General features: G+C 42.3%; 1 protein-coding gene across 1 annotated transcript in view; it reads left to right on the forward strand.

Moving 5' to 3' along the window:
- The window catches only part of LOC147733017 (transcription elongation factor A protein 3-like), a 292,384-nt gene that overhangs the window by 160,870 nt on the left and 111,143 nt on the right, over window positions 1–20,371 (forward strand). Inside the window, exons 8-10 of the mRNA XM_086957573.1 lie at window positions 10,884–10,946; window positions 14,242–14,319; window positions 17,911–17,988. Coding sequence (XP_086813699.1) covers window positions 10,884–10,946; window positions 14,242–14,319; window positions 17,911–17,988 — 219 coding nt within the window. The remainder of the gene's footprint in view (window positions 1–10,883; window positions 10,947–14,241; window positions 14,320–17,910; window positions 17,989–20,371) is intronic.

Below are 20,371 nucleotides of genomic sequence, written 5' to 3' on the forward strand. Positions count from 1 at the left end.
TGGTGTGTAAACATGTTTATTGAGGTCTCTCGGGTCGCTGTGAAGCCCATCACAGTGCTGGAAAGAATATATACTAAGTAGGCGGCTATATAATGCCTTTTTATCAGAATATCTTACCCCAAGTCCTGTTTCTTTGCACTGCCGCTCTGCATGCCCTTGGTACAATATGTAGGTGAGCAGATGTAGACCCTCATTACGATTGGCCTAGTTTTATGTGCGATAGTTATCGCACACAATTAAAAAAAATTGATGTGTACACAATTGATTGTGTTATAAATATGATATGTGGTAACTGGAGTCAAAGGACCATTGGTAATGAGGAACAGTGTGCTTTACAAATCCTCAAGTACTCCTTAGCATGTACTGTAAGGCGCCACGTTTTAAAAGTCATCTTTTACAACCTCACTTTCTTGCCTTGATTCATGACAATCTTCCTTTTTTCTTTTAACCCCTTCCAGGCTATTGACGGAACTGTTCCGTCACGGCTCGCGGGTGAGCTGTGCTCATGACGGAACGGTTCTGTCACGGCCCGGCCTCCGCGCCTGCGCAGCGCTGATTTCGCGCCTGTGCGGCGCGTTTAATTGAGTGGGCGGGGCTGTGACGGAACCGTTCCGTCATGAGCACAGCTCACCCGCGAGCCGTGATGGAACGGTTCTGTCACCCGTGGAGCTCACCCGCGCCCCCCCCCGCGACCGTTAGCGCTGCGGCAGAATAGCCGCCGCAGCGAAAGAGTTAAAAACGGAAAAAAGCATGCTGAAAAGCATTTATAGGAAGCTCACCAAAAAATAAAAGTCAGTGGGCATAATTATGAGGCGCAAAGTACAAAGAAAAAAAAGTGTTGGGTTCCCCGAAGAAACCTTTCATGCAAATCCAAAAAATGCAAATGCAAAAGTTGATTGCAATTAATTCTAACCTGATATTCACATTGATCAGAAGTAGCTGTAAGATGCAGGTAAAGCTTTTTTAAAACTTGCAAAAAGGATAAAGCACAATTTTTGCAAAAGTGCAAATTGCAAGCCTTCACGCACAACATTTTAAAACTTGGTTCATGTTATGTAAACATCTAAGTTGCAGATGTATGAATCCAAACAGAAAAGGGAACAGGGTAGTGGAGTGGTGCATTCTATTTTTGTGTGTCAAAATTCAGACTGGGATTCACTCCAACAATAGATTGGCCCATGCACGTCCACTAATTGCAAGTGCATGTGCCATGCTCAAGCTCACAAATGTAATCCAGAAACGTGTGTCCTTGTTGTACCCATGTGGACATCCACTCTTGTCCAGTTTGAGAATAACTCTATAAAATGTATATTTGTACAAATATATGGCGCCAATTATCTGATAGAAACCAATTAACACAGGACATGGGGAAAAAGTTGAAAATCTGCCACTGAATGATTACGCCGTCATATGGAACACATTTCTAACATGGTATTCACAAAGAGTGCCTGGAGTATTCCTAGGAGTGTGCTGGTTTTTTTGCTTAGATAGTTGCCGCCAGGCTGGTACTTTGGCGCTTCTTTATGTCTCTGATATCAAATATATAATACAAAATGTAGCATGCCAAACAGAGGCGCAACTAGAGTGAAAATTCGAAGGTGAGGGGGCTAATTCTTCCAGCAATCATCAGAGTGAAGATGCAGGGGCTCTAAGAAGGGGTGAAAGAACAACAAAGAATCCTTAACAACTAAATGGTCTTTTAAAGACCTGTGAAGTACTTGGGTGTGTGTGTGCCTGGAAAGCTGCCTCAGCCCGAGCTGACACACATGACAGAGGGGAGGGGAGCTAAAGCCCTTTGAGCCCAATGGGCATTGCGCTTCTGATGCTAAATGCCACCTGCATGAAGTCCAAAAGCACAATGTGTAAAACACAAGTTGTGATTTTGGACTTGATGCATTTCTTTTCTCAACTGCTGGCTGATTGTGGGCGTTTGTGAAAGTATTTATGTTAATCACAGCGCATGACTTTGCTGCGATTAACAGGAATACTTTCACAAATGGAGAAGTGTGGCTCAATGGTTAGAGCGGCAGACCCTGTTGCAGAGGTCTAGCCTGGGACCAGGGTTCAATTCCCCACCTCGGCGGGTCTTGGGCTAAAAAATTCCACGGACCTGATAATTCTCGCCTCGGTGCCTATTCTAATCATAGAGTCCCACTCTGCAACTCTGGGCAATAGCTTGCTTAATCTCCACAATGGCCCCCACAACGCTAAGGATGCCTGGCCTCCACCTTGGGGGTGCCCACAAGTGGACACCTCACAGGGAAAGCCAGGACGGGTTCCACAGCGGTATTCGTACTAGCGCCTTGAGACCCTTGTGGGTGAGTAGTGCGCTATACAAGTATCAATTTACATTAAATTACATTACACAATCAGCCCACAGCCACGCTCAATGAAGAAAAGACGTACATCAAATGCAAAAGCATGACGTGTCAAACACACGCTCTGCTTTTGCACTTAATGCATTTCTTTTCTTAATAGAGCGCGGCTTCAAATTGTTTGTGGGCCTTTGTGAAAGTATTCCTGTTAATCACAGCACAGTCATTCACTGTGATTAACATGAGTATGTTCACAAAGGCCCACAAACAGCCCGCTGCCATGCTCCATTTAGAAAATAAATGCAGCAAGTGCCGGGGCAACTTGCTGCTGAACGCCTGCAGAGGCTGCCAATCTGTGCATAACAATACACTTACCTGCCGTAACCTTGCATTTTCCGTGCTCACCTCTTGCAGTATGTTAACACTGCTTCCCGCAAACAAAAAAATATTGTTTTTCAAGCCGTTCGCGTTTAATGCGGCGGCGCGAACGTTCTAGTGGGATGTACTGTGTGCGCGCTTCACACAGGACAATGTGCGCTGTGGGTCACAGAGGTGAGCGGGCACGCATGTGCGCACCCTACAGGGAACACTGGTGGTGGCAGTGTACCATGATTTGTGAATCAATACATGACCCATGCTTTTTGTGCGTGTCACTAAAGTGGAGGCCTACTGGCCCTCTCCTATGAAGTTCTGCTTCCATGTGCTTACCCAGTCCTTTGCGCTAACATCCCAAGTGTATGTTGTGTATGTCAATGCTTGTAGCCTGTGTGGTATGTGTTTGATGTATCCGTGAATCAGCTTAATGAAGGCCTGTACAGTCCATTTTGCTACCCCTGGCTTCTGCACAAGATGGAGATGAGGGTTATATTCCCCATCAGTGAGCGTGTTTTGCTGGCACTCCCTAAGTTGGAGTGATGAGATCTAGATACTGGAGGGAGGGTAGTGAAAACAGGACTACTTAGTTATTTAATTTGGCCTTTTGCTTAGCAAGGAGCTGCTGACTGGTCTTACTGAACACTGTATTCGGTGGATGCTAGGGGTGTGGGGTTGACTGTAAACTCTGTGGTGCAAAGTGGGAACAACTTTCAGTGGGACCTGCTCTTTTGTCTTTGCCTGATTACTTTTTTCAGTTGGCTGACGAAAACACCAAATGCAAAAACCTCATTCCTCTTTGTGCATTTATTGGGGGTTCTCTAGCTCAGGGACTACCTTACTGTGATAAGTATCACACTGCACAAAGGCTGCGTTTGGAGAGCATCTTGGAAAGGGCTCTTGAAAGAACAGCCCCAGACCAGTTCACATCTCCTGTCTGATTTTGTTGTATCAGTGGGACTGCACTACTTTTATTACTTCTTGTTGTTTCAGTTCCATTTCCTCAATGGCCAAGAAAGGTGGTGCTCTGCATGGCACCCTGAGTACTGCAGTTCAACCAGGGTTGGTTTCTACATGACAACCAGCTTCCCAGAGGTGAGGCTTTCACCTAAGTCTAAGGTGCATATTTACAAGGAAGTGACGGAGTGCAGAGCTGCGAGTAATTTTGCAGCGCCACGCTCCACCATTTCCAAAACTCAGGGATGCGCCGTATTTACAATACAGTGCACCCCTGTGTTTGCCCTAGCGCTGAAGTTAAAGATTGTCTATGTGCAGAAATCCGTCCCTTCCTGCACATAAACAATCAGTATTGGTGATTTGTTACTTCTATGTGTGCTGCAATCTGCAGCACATATAGAAGTAGCAAACCATCATTATTAAATGATTGTTTATGTGCAGGAAGGGACAGATTTCTGCACATAGACAATCTTTAATGGCATTTTACTCTTCTCCGTGTGTTGCACAATGCAGCACACATAGAAAAGGCAAAAATGAGGAGAAGCAAAAGTATTTTTCCTTGTTGTGCCAATCTAATACTTGCTATTGCATGGCATTATTTTTTGGCGCTGCCTTAGATTTGCACCTCCTTGTAAATCTGGGGCAGCAACAAAAAGCAAGGGGTGTTGTGGTGGAACGCCCACAGAAACATCCATTGCACGCCCCTTTCACACAGATACCTGTGTGAAGGGTAGCATATTTACAAGGCGGAGTTAAGCCACAAAAAGTGGCTTAACATCACTTTGTAAATAAGATGCAGGGCATTGCGCCACCGGATCGTCAAAAAAGTGAATATCCTGTGGCACAATCCCCTGGTAAATACGTCCCTAAGTCTCTTGCTAGAGGTTGCATTCCTGTCCTGAAGTGTCAAGAAGCCTGCCTGCCTGCTGAGAGAGGAAAGGAGGTGGCCAACCTTACAGGATGAGTGAATCCAGGAGGAGTGAGATGGAGAGTGCTCAGGTGTCTGTGGGGCTCCTATAAGAGAGACTGATGGCAATCGCCAAAGCCCAGTCAGGGCTGTCCTTGCATATGGGACCCGGCCTGTGCAGGGCCACAATTGCCAGTGGAAGAGTCGGCCTATGCAAGGTCATGCCTTTGTGAGTCGATTGGCCTAACTACTCTGATTTATGTACACAATGGCAAACTGGAATCCACGGTGCATAGGAAAGCCACTGCTGCAAATAATGTTCTCCATGCTACTAAGCGTCATGATAAACATCTAATATGAATGCGAGATGCTTAGAATAAAAAGAAATTGTTCAGAGAAGTGAAATGGAGAAATATATCACTAATGCAAATTAAGGGATCGCCAGTATCCGGCCGATATGATAGAAAGAGCCTATGAAAGTATGACAGAAATCAAAAGAGAGGAAATCTAACAACAAAATGTATGAAACATAAAGATAAAGACGATGATAAGAAAATAATAAAGAGAATTACTTGTAACAATGAGAGATCCCACTAGTCAGGAAAATATGTGCACCTATTGTGGAAGGACTTAAAAGAGAGAATAGAGAATTACCCTCTCACGATGTTTCTGAAACCCCTTCAATATCATCAATGCTGGCAAAAAGCTACTTTGCAGAAGAAAAACTAGATATTTGGTTAATAAAGAAAAGGAATGGCTTTTATAGATGTTTTGAATGCAAAGCATGCAAGCAATCAATGAACGTTGTTGCATTTAAAGTGAATGGTGGAAAGCTCTCGGTGAGGATATATGGTAATTGCAAAATTACATTTGTAAATACATGTTGAAATGTCCGTGCAAAAAAAATATTATGTTGGGAGTATGACTTGCCCATTGAATAAATATATTTTGAAACACAGGCAATTAACAATCAGGACCCATCGTATCTCATTACGAGACATTATATTAAAGAGAATAATGGGCATTCTAAATCACTTCGTTTTTGAGGAGCTGATTGAGAAATCAGTACGTGGGGATGATCGTGTTAGAGAACTCCGGCAATTGGAGTAAAATACATATTGAAAATTAAAAAAGCACCCCACAGGATATAAACAGAATGAATAATTCCATGTTCATTTATAGTTTCAGAAATTGTTGTGTCCAGAAACATTGGCTCTACTCCTTTGCAGGGTCAGAATGACATGTTATGTAAAAAGTTAAGAATCATAACATTAGGAAATTTAGACATAGAAACTCTGCCCGCTAGAAAACGGAATTGAGCTTAGTTACTTTCCACATTACGAGAAAAGAAATCACACCTACTCGAGAGCAAGACAGAATGCATGAATTTATCACTTTACATTGAAAGAAATTATGATTGGATGTGATTCATTTGATGAACAAATAGAAATGGATTATATAATTTGCCTCAAATCAATAGGATGTATAGTGATATTAGATTACAAATTACATGGGAGGTTTGAACTCGATTTTATGACCATGAATATCAACATTAAGACGTGAATCCTTTGGTAAGAGGTAAACATTTATGAATAGTTGATTTTTTGAATCATCAAAATTAATTTACAAATTGATTGCTTGATGAGCCTGTAGCTGTTAAACATGTGTTGCGGTCATCATAATAAGAATTCATGGGAGGGTGTTGTATTTAAGGTGTAGTCCCAAAGAATGAACTATACTTTTGACCAAGAACCCGGTCAAATCGCGTCATGTTGATACTTGATTTATATGGTTCCCAATGGCATATTGAAAAAATATTTCACCGCATTTAAATGTTGCCTTCATTTGTGGATAAAGATATTTCCATCTATTGGTACATACATACACGCACAAACCTTTGGTTTTTGTAATGAATTTGATTGTTTTTATTTTTAATAAAATGTGCTTGATCTTGTAGAGTTCAGTGTCGTCAAGGTCATTAAGTGGAGTATCGTACAGTAGAGTGGAGGAGAGTGTCATGTAGTGTTGTACTGTATAGTGTTGTTGAGTGGAGTGGCGTGGCGAACAGTGGACTAAAGTGTTATACAGTGCAGTGGTGTGTTGTATAGTACAGTAGCGTGGAGTGCACTAGAGTGGACAGGCGTAGCGTATAGGTGAGTAGAGTGTTATAAATTGGAGTGGCGTGCTGTACAGTACAGTGAAGTGGTGTGTTGCAGTGTGCTGTAAAGTGGAATAGAGTATTGTAGAGTTGAGTGCAGCAGCATACAGTGGAGTAGAGTAGAGTGCAGCCTGGTACAGTGGTACAGAGTGTAGGAGAGTCTTGTAGAGTCGAATTGCATAGATTGGAGTAGAGTGTGGTAGAGTGGAGTGTTGTACAGTGCTAAAGAGTGGGGTAAAGTGTCATGTAGTGGAGTAGAGTGTGATGGAGTCCAGTGGAGTGGTGTAGGTAAGAGTGGAGTAGCATGTTGAACAGTAGAGTGTTGCACAGTGGAGCAAAATGAACTGAATAGCATACAATGGAATAAAGTGTTGTAGAGTGGAGTGGCGTGTGGTAAAGGGGAGTGGACTGGCTTGTTGTAGAGTGTCGGAAACTGTTGCAGAGTTCAGTATAGTAGAGTGCTACAGAGTAGATTATAGTGTTGTACAGTGGAGTGGCATGGAGTAGAAAGTGGTATAGTATGGTAGTGTGTCATAGACTGTCATAGAGTTCAGTGGCCCAGAGGACCATACACTGCAGTGGCACAGAGTCCAGTAGTGGAGTAGAGTGGAGTAGTCGCTCATTGAGTAGAATATAGTAAAGTGGGTTAGAGCGACATAGAGGGATTTGCGTAGAGTGTTGTACAGTGGAGTAGAGTGCCATACAGTGTCATAGAGAAGAGTACAGTGCTGCACACTGGCAGGAGTACATTATTGTACACTGTAGTGCCAAAGACCAGAGTATAGTGTGGTACAGTGGAGGAGCGTAGACTGTAGTTAAATGGAGTACAATGGAGTGGCATTGAGTGGAGTTGGGTAGAGTGGAGAGGCATACATTTGAATAGCATGAAGTGGAGTAGTATACAGTAGAATGACATAGGGAGGTGTAGTGTACAGTGTAGTGGAGTAGAGTGGAGTGTCATAGAGTGAAGTAGAGTACAATGGAATAGCATACAGCTAAGTGGTGTATAGTGGAATGGGGTAGAGTGGAGTGACGTAGAGTCAAATAGCATAGAAATGAGTGGTGTAAAGTGTAGTAGCATACAATGGAATAGCATAAAGTGGAGTCGCATACAGTTTATTGCATACAGTGGAGTGGTGTAGAGTGAAGTGGTGTAGAGTGGAGGGCGTAGAGTGGAATAGAAGATAGTGGAGTGGTGTAAAATGGAGTGGCGTAGAGTGGAGTGGCATAGAGTGGAATAGCGTACAGTGTAGTGGCGTACAGTGGGGTTGCTTACAGTGGAATAATGTAGAGTGGAGTAGAATAGAGTGCAGTAGCGTATAGTAGAGTGCTATAGCCTGGAGTGGTGTACAGGGGAGTGGCATAGAGTGGAGTAGCGTACAGTAAGGTAACATATAGTGCAATAGCGTACATTGAAGAGGCATAGAGTGGAGTTGCATACAGTGGCATAGCATAGAGTGTTGTGGCGTACAGTGGAGATGCGTATAATGGAGAAGTATAGAGTGGAGTGTGTCGGACAGTGGAGTGACATACACTGGAGTGGCATATTCTGGAGTGGAGTGGGGTGGAGTGAGGTACAGTGGAATGACATAGAGTGGAGTGGCGTAAAGTGGAGCGGCATTCAGTGGAATTGCGTACACTGTAGTGGGATAAAGTGTCCTGGTGAAGAGTGGAGTGGCATACAGTGGAATGACATACTGTACAAAGGCATAGAGTGGACTGGTGTACTTTGGAATGACATAGAGTGGAGTGAGGTACCGTGTAGTGGCATACAGTGGAATAGTGCAGACTGGAGTGGCAAAGAGTGGAGTGGCATACAGTGGAGCTGTGAAGCATGGAGTGGTGTAGAGTGGAATATCATAGAATGGAGTGGTGTTGAGTCGAGCCGTGTAGCATATGCTGGGATAGACAGTAGTGGTATACTGTGTAATAGCATACTTTGGAGTGCGGTAGAGTGGAATACCATAGACTGGAGTAGGCGGTAGTGGTGTAAAATGTATTAGCGTACAGTGGAGTGCCATAGAATGTAATAGCTTAGAATGTTGTGTCATAAAGAGGAGTGTCATACAGTGGAGTGGCATAGAATGGAGTAGTGTACAGTAGACTGGTGTAGAGTGGTATAATATTGAGTGTAGTGGCGTAGAGTGGAGTGCCATATAGTGAAATAGTGTAGACTGGAGTGTCATTCAGTGGACTACCCTAGAGTATAGTGGCACAGTGGAGAGGCATACATTGGAGTGGCTTACAGTGGAATGGCATAGAGAGGTGTACAATGTAATAGCTTACATTGAAGTGACATAGAGTGGAGTTGCATACAGTAGAGGGGTGTACAGTGAAGTGGCATAGAGTAGAGTGGCATACAGTGGAATAGTGTACAGAGGAGTGACATACATACACTGGAGTGGCGTAGAGTGGAGTGGCATGGAATGGCATAGCGTAATGTGTATTGTTGTATAATAGAGTGGCGTACAGTGGAACAGAATAGATTGGAGTGCTGTACACTGGTGTTGTGTTAAAAACAGTAGTGTAGAATGTAATAGCATAGAGTAGAGTGGTGTAGAGTGGAGTAGCGTATAGTGGGGTTGGGTAGAGTGGAGTGGCATTCATTGAATTAGCAGAGTGTGGAGTAGGTGTATAGTGGAGTGACGTAGATCAGAGTGGCATAGAGCCTCGTAGCATAAAGTGGAGTAGCATAGAGGCATAGAGGGGAATGTGGTACTTGAGGTAGACATAGCATGAAAGTGGGTGAATGTGCATAGATGTAATGGGGCAGAAATATAGATTATGAGGTGTAAATTGTAATTTTTGGTAGTTGGTGTAAGTGGTACTAATGTTATAAGTCTTAAAATACTTAGTTATATATTCTGCCACTGTATACCGCAGTACCTTCATGGTAAACTGCAGTAAATGCCGATGAGAAGGCACAACGTCATTGGCTAATAGCTGTCTTCACAAAACGTAAAAGCGTCATGTAGTTTTTAGCACAGTTTTGCTGCGTTGTGGGTTAGGACCTTAGATATAGGTAAGTATTAAGTTGTATTTTTGTTCCCCACCTATTACCACCTTATTAAAGTGGTAATAGGTAGAGAAATGTATTTTTATTTTTCCATATAATATTTTATGGTGAAGCATGCTTTTTAAAAAAAAACGAAAAAAGTATCTAGTGTTGTCATTTTTATTACAGCTGTACTCTGTAGAATCTTTTGTAAAGAATAAAATATGTAAAAAATTGAAAATACATTGTAGTACACTATATTTGTAAAATGTTAATTTCTTGACACATATATTTTTTATTTTAAGTACCTCAGTACTTTCTAGAAAGTACCACGGTACACATACAATTTTTTAATAAATAGAAACCTAAACTTAAATAATTTTCCCTACCTATTACCACAGTAGTAAGGTGGTAACAAAATATAAAACCTAATACCTATATCTAAGGGTGTAACGCAGAACTCAGCCAAAGTGTACTTAAAACAACATGGAAGCCTTTAACTTTTGTAAAGGCAGTTTTTAGCAAATCACATAATGCCTTGTCATCACTATGTACCATAGTACTTCCACGAAATACAGCAGAATTTCACAAAGCTACTACGACAACAGATATCACTAAATTAAAATGCCTCATAACTTTAAAAATACTTATCCTACTAACTTGTACTACCAAAAAGGAACATCTACACCCTGGAATCTATAATCCTGCCATATATCATTGAAATCCGTCCAGCCATTTTTGCGCTATGTACGAGTATGAAGTCTATGGAAAATGCATTGGTGCCCCGCCCCCTTTTTTCTTTGCACCCCTCTGACAAATCTCCATGAGACTTTGCATCATCTGCCAATGTAGAAAAGGGAATAGGTCTGCAAAGTTTCATGGACATTTTTCAAACGGGCACAAAGTTATTAGTGGAAAAAATTCAGAGGAATTCCTATCTCTGGGAATCCTAACTATAACTACAGAGTGGCTGTCTGCACTCTTAATGCAATATTTAACCCTAAGGTAAGGAATATTGTTTACTGGATGCCAATGCTAACAAAAGAGAGTGAATAACGGATTTTCTTCTCATCTATTTCCTGCACTGACACATTTTGTGAAGATTTTCAAGGACTCTCCCTCTACCATGGCATCAGTGAATCATTTCATCTAAGTTTATTCTCTCTTTCATCTTTCCAGGAAGCCCTCTGGAGAGTCAAGACCCACCACCCTTTCTCCCATGAAGCGTCCATCCACAGAAAGGTAAACTGTCTGGATTTGAACATTATATTTTCCTTTTTTTACTTTCCAGGTGATTTATTTCTCCTATCCCTTATGATAAAGAACATACCAACTCTGGGCTAGTTGAGTTACATTTATTATCTTTCTTATAGTAAAGCATTTTAACATAGAGTTATTGCATTTACTGTAGTTTCCTAAACTTTAAGCCCTGTACTTACCGTTACATCCTATCCTTTCTCTCTCATGTAGACTACTGTGGTAGTGTTCTGAAGGAGAAAGACATTAGAATGATTGGGTTACTGGATATGTCCCACTGTCTGGAGAATTACAGGCATTTCTGAAAATTGCTGAAAGCTAAGCCTCTAAAATTCATACATTTGTCTAATTTCAGAAAATGCCTCGTTGCTTGGGGCAACCTTGTCACACTGACAGAAATTTGCTGTATGTAGGAGTTCTGGCAGTAGTCTTTTTTATATTTAAGTAAATCACATTAAAGTCCATATGGTATTGCCAATAGGTGAGTCCAATTAGTTTAGTTTAACTTGAATTATGTGAGATTGATTATAAAAACAATTGTATGCCCCAAAAGCTTAAAAACAATAAATATGGGAAGCAACACTAGCACTAGATATTTTTGCAAGAATACATGACACATTAGTGACACTGCAACACTAAAACACCATTCACCAGTTAACTCGATAAAGTATCCACCACCATTTAAAATTCACATTAATTACATCCCAAGCACCACCTGCATTCACTACTGGCACACTCTAACAAATGTATCATAGAATCGCAGACTTTTACTAGACGAGATCATAACAGAAGGTTGGTTCCTTCTAAACAATTTGTAGGTACTATTTTCAAACCTGTTTTCCTTGGAGTAGGACATAGAGACCTACGGCTTGATTCAGAATTTGGCAGACATTCTTACCACTGCCATGCCAAGGATACTCTGCCAAGTAAATTTACAGATGCCAGCCTCCCCAGCGGACATCTCCTGTATTGACAGAAACGGACATAATGGCGGTTTCTGTCCAAACATTGAAAGTTAGACTAACGGCTCCATTAACATAATGGTGTCCTCGACAAACTTTCAATCTTTTTTTACGTTTTTATAAACAAAATCTCAAAGCCGAATTTAGTTTTGGAAAATAAAAAAAGCAATTACCCGTCACCATGGGAGGTTTCTCCTATGACGTGGGGGTCATTTTGCAATTTTCACTACCCATGCTGCCAGGTTTAACCTGGCGGTGACAGACAGTGACAACCTTCCATTTTTTCACCCACTCTAAATATGGTGGGTAGACAAATGGCAAAACCTCTGATGGTCCTTACTCTGTTGGCCCGTCAAAGGTGTGTGTCAGTGGCAGAGACAGAGGAGTCTCCGTTGTTGACATACTGGAGATCCCCCCAACTCAAAATGAGGCGGTAGACCTTCAGTTTGGTGGAGACAGTACTCCGTCACTGTTGCGATGGAGTACCCTCTCCGCCAAACCCTAATCAGGCCCTTACTTTACTCATTAATCAAACCATATTATAAACATAATAAATCAGACATGTCTTCCACTTTGTATACATAACTTCTAAACCTGTTAAAAGTATCAGGTGAATTTCACAAGGAAAATCTTTTTATCTTAATGGAGGGCACTTGGGGGCATATTAGCAAGAACCTCGTTAAAATTATCGCTGTTTTAGCGGCTGGAAACTGCAGCTAAAACGGCGGTAATGGGCTTGCTAATATGCGTTATAGAATTCCAATAGAAGCCCAGGTTAGATGTCCTGCTCATCTAACCTGGGCTTCTATAGGAATTCTATAACGCATATTAGCAGGCCCATTATCGCTGTTTTAGCCGCAGTTTCCTGCCGCTAAAATGGCGATAATTTTACCGAGGTTCTTGCTTATATGCCCCTTGGTCTCTAAAAATAAGAAATTTGCGCCACATCTGTTTTAATGCCAAGGAAGGCTGATGGGTCAAGTCTATAAAATGTACAAGGAGTACACATTTATATACAGTTAAAGTTCAGCACCTCTTTCAACTTTAGGTGCGTTACCTCCCAAAACCAGAACACTGTTGTCATCAGCAAGTCATTCAACTAGTCAAAAATATCAAACTTATTTTTCTTTTTTGCTCCATCTCCAGCCAAATCAGAGAGAATGCTAAGTACGGAATAGATATCTTATATATTTGGCATCCAACTTAAATGAAGGCCAAGAAAGACATAATTCCAGTCTGATTCCACTCTAGTTCACCCAGGTCATTTCTGTGCATTTGTTCTTGTATGTGGCCTGTAAACTAGCCACGTGTCTACATGGGATTACATGTATCTACATGGGATCAAATGTGTAACAGCTGGCAGATATATTCTATACATCACGTGATGGTGCTGAGTGTGTTCCTTAGCCTTAGGATATGGTTGTCACTTTAATAGTATCCCCGCTCGCAATATCAACTTTGCTGTTCTGTTGACAGTCATTTATGGATCTTTCTCTAATGAAAAAATGCTGTTGTATCTCTACATAGTCTTTGCTGTTAACCCTTTATTTGCATACAGGCTTTCTCAATTTTTCAGTCGTGCACTCTGTTGTCATCCTTCTTGTAAGGACATCTGTCTCCCACTCTGCTAGGTTTAGTTTCTTTTCATGTAAGTATTTTAATATATTTCGTCTACATCTGTAAAGAGATTGGGCATGATTCACAAAAGTAAACGTACACTTTTGCGTACGTTTACTAATTTATTTACTATTCACAAACTATGGAATAATAGTAAGTTTACTCAGGCGTAGAACTTCACCCATTAAAAAGTTGGGACAGGCCTATCTTTATATCTGCGGTGTTTCCGCCCCAATTGTGGACTCTCAACAGTCTTAAACTTCCTATTAACTCGTAGTTTGTAAATAGCAACAAAAGTAGTAAACGTACACAAAATTCTAACAAATCTTTCAATCGTCCTGATGCCCGCTTCCATGCTAAGAACACTGAATGTTATGGAAATGCTCAAGGTATCACTTAAACATCAATGGGATTATTCCCATCATATTTAGCCTGCCTATCATGGTAAAGAAGTTGACCAACCGTATGCAAATCTGTCAATCCCATCTCTAAAATTGTCTGACCCAAACTTCCAGATAACTTCCTCCCCACATGGGACCACAAACGGCCCCACGTATGTTTTAACGCACTGGGTCTAGTCATAGAGGTGCCTAAGTCTGTTGTCAAGCGTTCCAACCCTGGGTACATCCACTCCTCTGAAAGACTCACTGGTAAACAATAAATGTTGACTTTTTTCTCATGTTGTCTTCCCCGACCTTCAGGAGACCATCAACAAGCTCCAACCCAGCAGCATCTCCCCCAGTCTCTCGAAAGAACTCAACCGAGGACAGAGATGAACGGTAAGGGTCAAATCTGTAGTTTCTTGAAACTGAAGAACACACCAACAGGCATTAGCAGAGCCAATAGGTCTCGTCTTTGGGGCTTATTGTCTTTACAAGTGCCTTTTAGCCATGCTGTTCAGCATTGGCTAAATGGTGTGGAGGATGGCAAAAAAAAAAAAAAAAAAAAAGGCGCGTTATTTTGTAGGTGTGCGCATGCTGTATAACACATGCACACCTACAAAATGATGCAGCCACCATTTTTTTATTCACTGTTCTGAGATGGATTGGCCAATTAAAAATATATATAGAAGTAGCACAAAAGTGCTTTTAAGGCAGACGTGTCAGTTGCAATTCACTGCCTGGCCCTCCGCAAAAAAATAAAAAAAATAACAATTTAAAAAAAGACTGCCGTTGGGACTCAGAGGCATCAACAGGGAGCAACAGGAAGCAGGACTGTGGGAGGGAGCAACAGCGGGGCGTGGGAGGATGGGAGGTGAAAGCAGTCGGGAGTGTGCAGCACTCATGGGAGAAGCACATGAGTGAGAAATCAACTCGCAGAAGAGAATCACAAGAGGGCAGTCACAGAACAGAGGGGGCTATTGGAGAAGTACATGGGCAAAAAAGCGCAACACAGAGAGAGCAACACTGAGTGCGGCGGAGGGGAGGAAGAGAAGTTGGCAACAGAGACAGCTGAAAATCACATGCACTCTCATGGGATTCTTAGCCAAAAATAAAAAATGTAGTTTAATGAAAAGCAAGCAGTGGAAGAACACAAGAAAATAGGCTATGGCCTATCGAAAGGAGAAACACAGAAGTGGAAGGAAATGCAGTGAGTAAAAAGCAAGCTAATGCGAGTGACTGTAAAACTTACTGTTGGTAATCAATAGGTGACCTCTAAACCCACTGTAAGTTCACAATAGCTCGTTTACAACCAGACTGCTTGTGCTGTCTGGTAGGTGAGACTTATATATTTGATTTTTGCTTGGAGCGCTTGTTCGTGTTGGTTCTGGTTACATTAAGTAGGTGTCTTTGGTGACCTATGACTGATTTCTGTGTCTGTCTGCTCATTATTCAGATTTACTTTTTCTTGTTCCCTTGCTCCTGTGGTAGAGTCCAACCCCAAACAGATCTCTCTATGCCTGTTTGTAAAGTGTCAGACAAGAGCAAAGCTCTGAATGCATAACAGAACGGATTGGTGGTACCCTGTTTTTCTTCTTATTTATGGAAAGAGGCCTCTTCTTGTTCCACACTGTAGAGTGCTTCAGTTTGAGCTTTTTTGGCCTTGCTCAAGTTGGACCACATCACAGCGGGCTTATCTATTTCTATTGAATTTGCCTGGGTCTGAGACATCATAGGTCAAGTCTGTTTTGTTTTGGGTGAAGGTCAATAAAGCAGGGTCCTTTTTAAAGCTTAGATGTGATAATCCTTTCATAACTTAGGGTTGAGGGTCCATACTCCTGGTCACTGCTCAGATAACTAACATATTTCCGTGAGAAAGAACGCATTGTTCGAGGTTACATATTTGTCCAAGCACCCCCCACCCCCTAACTTCAAAAAGTTTAATTTGTTATTCATGATTATTTACACACAATAGGAAAAAAAAAACTATTATACCGTTTGTTTATAATACTCTTTGCTAACAGTCCTTGTATGAGAATAGCAATATTAAAAAGTTAACCTAACGATATTGAAATATTTTTAAACAGAGAAATTTGAGATTGAAGGAATGAAATACGAAAATTGATAGGCTCTATTAGTTTGAATCTGAGAGAGAAAAAGCAATCAACTAATGTCTCACCCAGAATTAACATTCCAAATGTGGAGGGTAACAAAACCCACCATGCACTGAAATAAAGAAAGAGCGTACAAATGGCAGACAGAATGTCCTGAAAGCCACTAGGCTAGTATATTTATCAGGGCATGCTATGTAGGTCCAGAAATCTCTTATCCGAACCATCTTTTTGAATCACTGTAAATGTGGTTGATTAAGATTAACTGCATATAATGTATTTTAGATGCATAGAATGAAGAATTGCACAGAACAGGCACTCCTTTTCTTACGTCCAAAATATTGGCAGCGGGCCGTGGTGTCTATGATTATAAATGGTGTTTATTTTGATGGAAAGACATTTGAAAAAGAAGTAGGCAAAAAATATTTAACCATGTGAATTCTACAAAGAAATGTTTAAGAACAAGTGAAGCAGAGACTCCTCAAAAGCACCCTTGCTGTTGAATTCCTAGGAATCCGGAGAGAAGTAAAAAGAGAGGTAGTAGAAAGCTGAGGCATGAAAATCATGTGTAGAATGATAAAAAAGTTACCATGGTCCTCAGTTGAGATATTTTAAAGTAAGTAGTGTGAGAAAATGTCCTATTTTGCAAAGTCACTCCCATTTTCTTTGCTGATTTTTATTGCTGGTTTTTAGGCTCTGCACCCCGGAGCATTGCTGTCCAGTGCCCAGTTTATGTACTCTGACCCTTAAAACAGGTATAAATGGGCAAATCCCTGGTTGGCATTTTTAACTCTCCGGTACGGTTATAGTGTATGGTGTAGAAACTACACATGTAGCATGGAAATTTAAATGTCTCCTCTGGACTGCCACACTTATTGTGCCATCCACTAGAATGACAAAGGAAAACATGGTTTCTGGTCTACCATTGTATGCTGACTGCTGCAGTGTAAAGCCTGCACTGTGAACACAAATAGTAGCCTGTGTTTGTACTGAAAGGACAACTGTACCTCCCTGGATCCAGGAACAGTTCAAAGTTAAAGCGGATCATGTGCCTTGAAAAGTGAAAATAAACTTCTCTGGGTAGTAAGGTGTTTATACATAGTCTCTGGCTCAATTAGTACTAATTGAGCCAGAGGACTTTACCCAGGATGTTTCTTTCCGCTGCTGTTTACGGCACAGGAGGCGCCTCATTTTCTAACTGTCCCTGGATATAGGAGGGTAGAGTTGTCTCTCAGCACCAACACTATTTAGAATCCTTCGACTATGTATAAACACCTTACTACCCAGAGAAGTTTATATTCACTTTTCAAGGCACATGATCCGCTTTAACTTTGAACTGTCCCTGGATCCAGTGGGTACAGTTGTCCTTTCAGTCCCAACACAGTCTACTATTCGTCTACAATCTTCGTACTATTACCAATTACCCTTAAAGACCTGTACTCACATCTTTTAGCCCTGATGAAGTCCACACCAATTGCACAAAACGCATCAGCTGTTTGGCTGTTGTTTTATTGAATAAGAAGAATAAAAGAAAACTTGCATTATATCTACAGTGAATGGACAGAATCATTACCTTTTGGCTTTGGTGTTATATTCCACATTTGTGTTGAGTTAGACATTGGTCTTGGAGACTGCTCCTTGGAAACGGCAGGATCAGTGAAGATGCACACCTCTTGAGCTATCAGACTTATAATGATGGACTCTTGGGATATTATTTGTGGGGATGTACGTCACAAGCACACAGTGGTTTGCTTGTTAGGCTTGCTGTTTCATGTTTGTATGTGTACAATCAGTAAAGTCATTCAACCATTCATTAAACAACAATAACTGCAAAACCTGAATTCTTGCCCTGACATTACTTTCGTTCCTTGGCTTCCAGGAAACAATTCTCTGGCTCCAATCCCACAGCATCGCCCCAGGACTCTCGGAAGAACTCCTCTGATGGAAAGGAAGAGAGGTAGACAAGGCAATCACTTTGGAGAAAGTGGATGCAATGTGTTCAAGGGAGTCACATGTTCACAAATTCTAACACTGCTGCATTAATTGTGTCTCACCCTGGGAGTTCACCATGCCATACACATATCCTAGGGACATTGAGTTTCTGAACCCTTCTTAATCAATCAGAGGTTTTAGCAATGGGCCAGATGTACAAAAAAGGTGTAACTTACATCAGTTGTAAATTGTGTCTACTTCTGATAGTAAAATACACATGTTTAGGTAATCCACAACATATTCCTACTCAGAGAGCCATAAAGTGGCTGTTTGAAGAAGCAAGTATAAGTGTACTGTATTCATGAAATAACTACACCTATGCATATTTTCTGACCGTACTTGGGCATATTCTGTGTACTACACGAAATATGTCTCTTTGTGGTGAGGATAATACACATGTTTTAACGTAACTTATGAAATTCGTTTACTTTACAGCAGAAAAAAAGTTTTATGTAACTTGTATTCTTTCTACACTCGTTTACTTGATTAGGCTAAATACTACAATTTCTTTAAATTTGCATGCGTAAGTATCTTCCAAGTCTGTTTCTCAACAGACACTCACCTTGGTGTATTAATTACATACATGTAAAATATACCTTACTACAGACATGAGTCTCACGTGGAGAGAGCCTTTATATCAAGCCAGATGTTTAAGTGGACTACTATTTCTCAATTTTAATGCAATTTTAAGAAGAAATCTGTCCTAAGTCAGAATCCATATTTGATAATCGCGTATTTTCCTGTCACATTCCTAAAAGAACTTTTTTTTCGAGTGGACAAAGTTTCAAATAATAATCAAGTTGAGAGCTCAGACTCCAACACATATTGACCAGCATTTAGTCTTCTGCCTCTCGCATCATGATGTGGCAGAGAGTTGGACCTAGGGTGCAGAAGTAATCGTCACCGGGCATGCTGTCTTTCAGAGATAATCTTTGAGTTGGAGGAGGTGCTGTTTTAGAATTTTTTTTTTTAACACATCAAGGTTAGTTGTTGATCAGACTTCCATTAAGAAGATGTCCCTTCGGGGGGGCGGAGCTTGCCGGCGTCCATGAAAGACGTGTGAGCGCTGAGCTCCTCGCCTGAGCCCCATTAAACTCCGTCAAAATTATCCTTTTGGCGCCTAACTAGCTCTGAAAGTTGAGGCGAACTCTCTATCTACGCTCCGGCCTAGCGGGGGGCCTTTCCCCGGTCGAGATCCGGTGTGGTGTCGCTTTGCTGCTTGGAGGACGGTGCTGTGGCGGACCAGGCCGTAATCCACGGTCTATCCTGAGTGGCTGCCCGGGCTGCGTCACGCTACGTGCGGCCTGCGGTATCAGTGTGGTGCCGGTCTACCCCTCCTGCGACTGAACCACTGGTCCTGCTTGGCGATATCACGCCCTGTTTCCGAGCGAAGTTGTGGTGGACTGTCCTTCGATTGTACATTCGGAGGGAACAGAGGTGCTGGTGTTTGGAGGTACTACTGTACACCGGAGGAAGTTTCTAGCTGGCCGCCACCCTTCTTGGAGACCGATTTATCGGCCTGTGCCTGAACCCTGCTCGCTTCACGGACAGCTGTGGGACTGTGGATGTGAGATTTGCTGGAGTGCTAGCGACCCAACTGCCCGGCTTTGGTGTGGTTTGCCTACAGGGGAGTGCTCGGTGGTGTGCCTTTCTGGCGGCCGGGCCTACTCGTACTGCCGTGTGCTTAGCCGCCATCTTGGACGCATTTCTTGCTGCGCAACACCTTGTCCTCTGGAGCCTGCTGCCCCAGTGTCTTCTTTCGACTCCCCTAACATTCACTGGGGGTTCATTGCTGGCGGTTGGACACCTTGATTGAATGTCCACCAGGAATGCTATGGGGAAGGGCGACAGAACCCAGCCCAAACTGTCGTTTGATCAGCGGAAAACGAAGGGTGCAGAGGGGCCGGCCCCGGATGCCTCGCCGCGGCCTGCGACCTCCGACAGCTCACTATGTGCGGACATTCGCGAAATGCTGGTCACTATGGAGAAAGGCTTGCAAGACAGCATGGCGGCGATTGGCACTAAAATTGATGCGTTGTCATACAGGATGGACCGTATGTCCGAGAGAGTCGATAAGCATGCCGAACGATTGGATATGGCAGAAAGACGGCTGACGGAGGCGGAGGAGGCCCAAACGGAATGGGATAAAGACCGCAAGCAGTTCGGAAGGCTACTTCAAGTCATTCAAGACAAGACGGAGGACTTGGAGGCACGCTCACGGCGCTCCAACGTTCGCATTACTGGGGTGGCGGAATCTACCAACACTGGTAAAATGGAGCTATTCGTGGAGAAGCTGTTTCGGACCCTGTTAGGGGAGGAGGTCTTCTCCCCTATGTTCATTGTCGAGA

The sequence above is a fragment of the Lissotriton vulgaris genome, chromosome 2_1 (assembly GCF_964263255.1).
Source record: "Lissotriton vulgaris chromosome 2_1, aLisVul1.2, whole genome shotgun sequence".
Lineage (NCBI taxonomy): Eukaryota > Metazoa > Chordata > Amphibia > Caudata > Salamandridae > Lissotriton > Lissotriton vulgaris.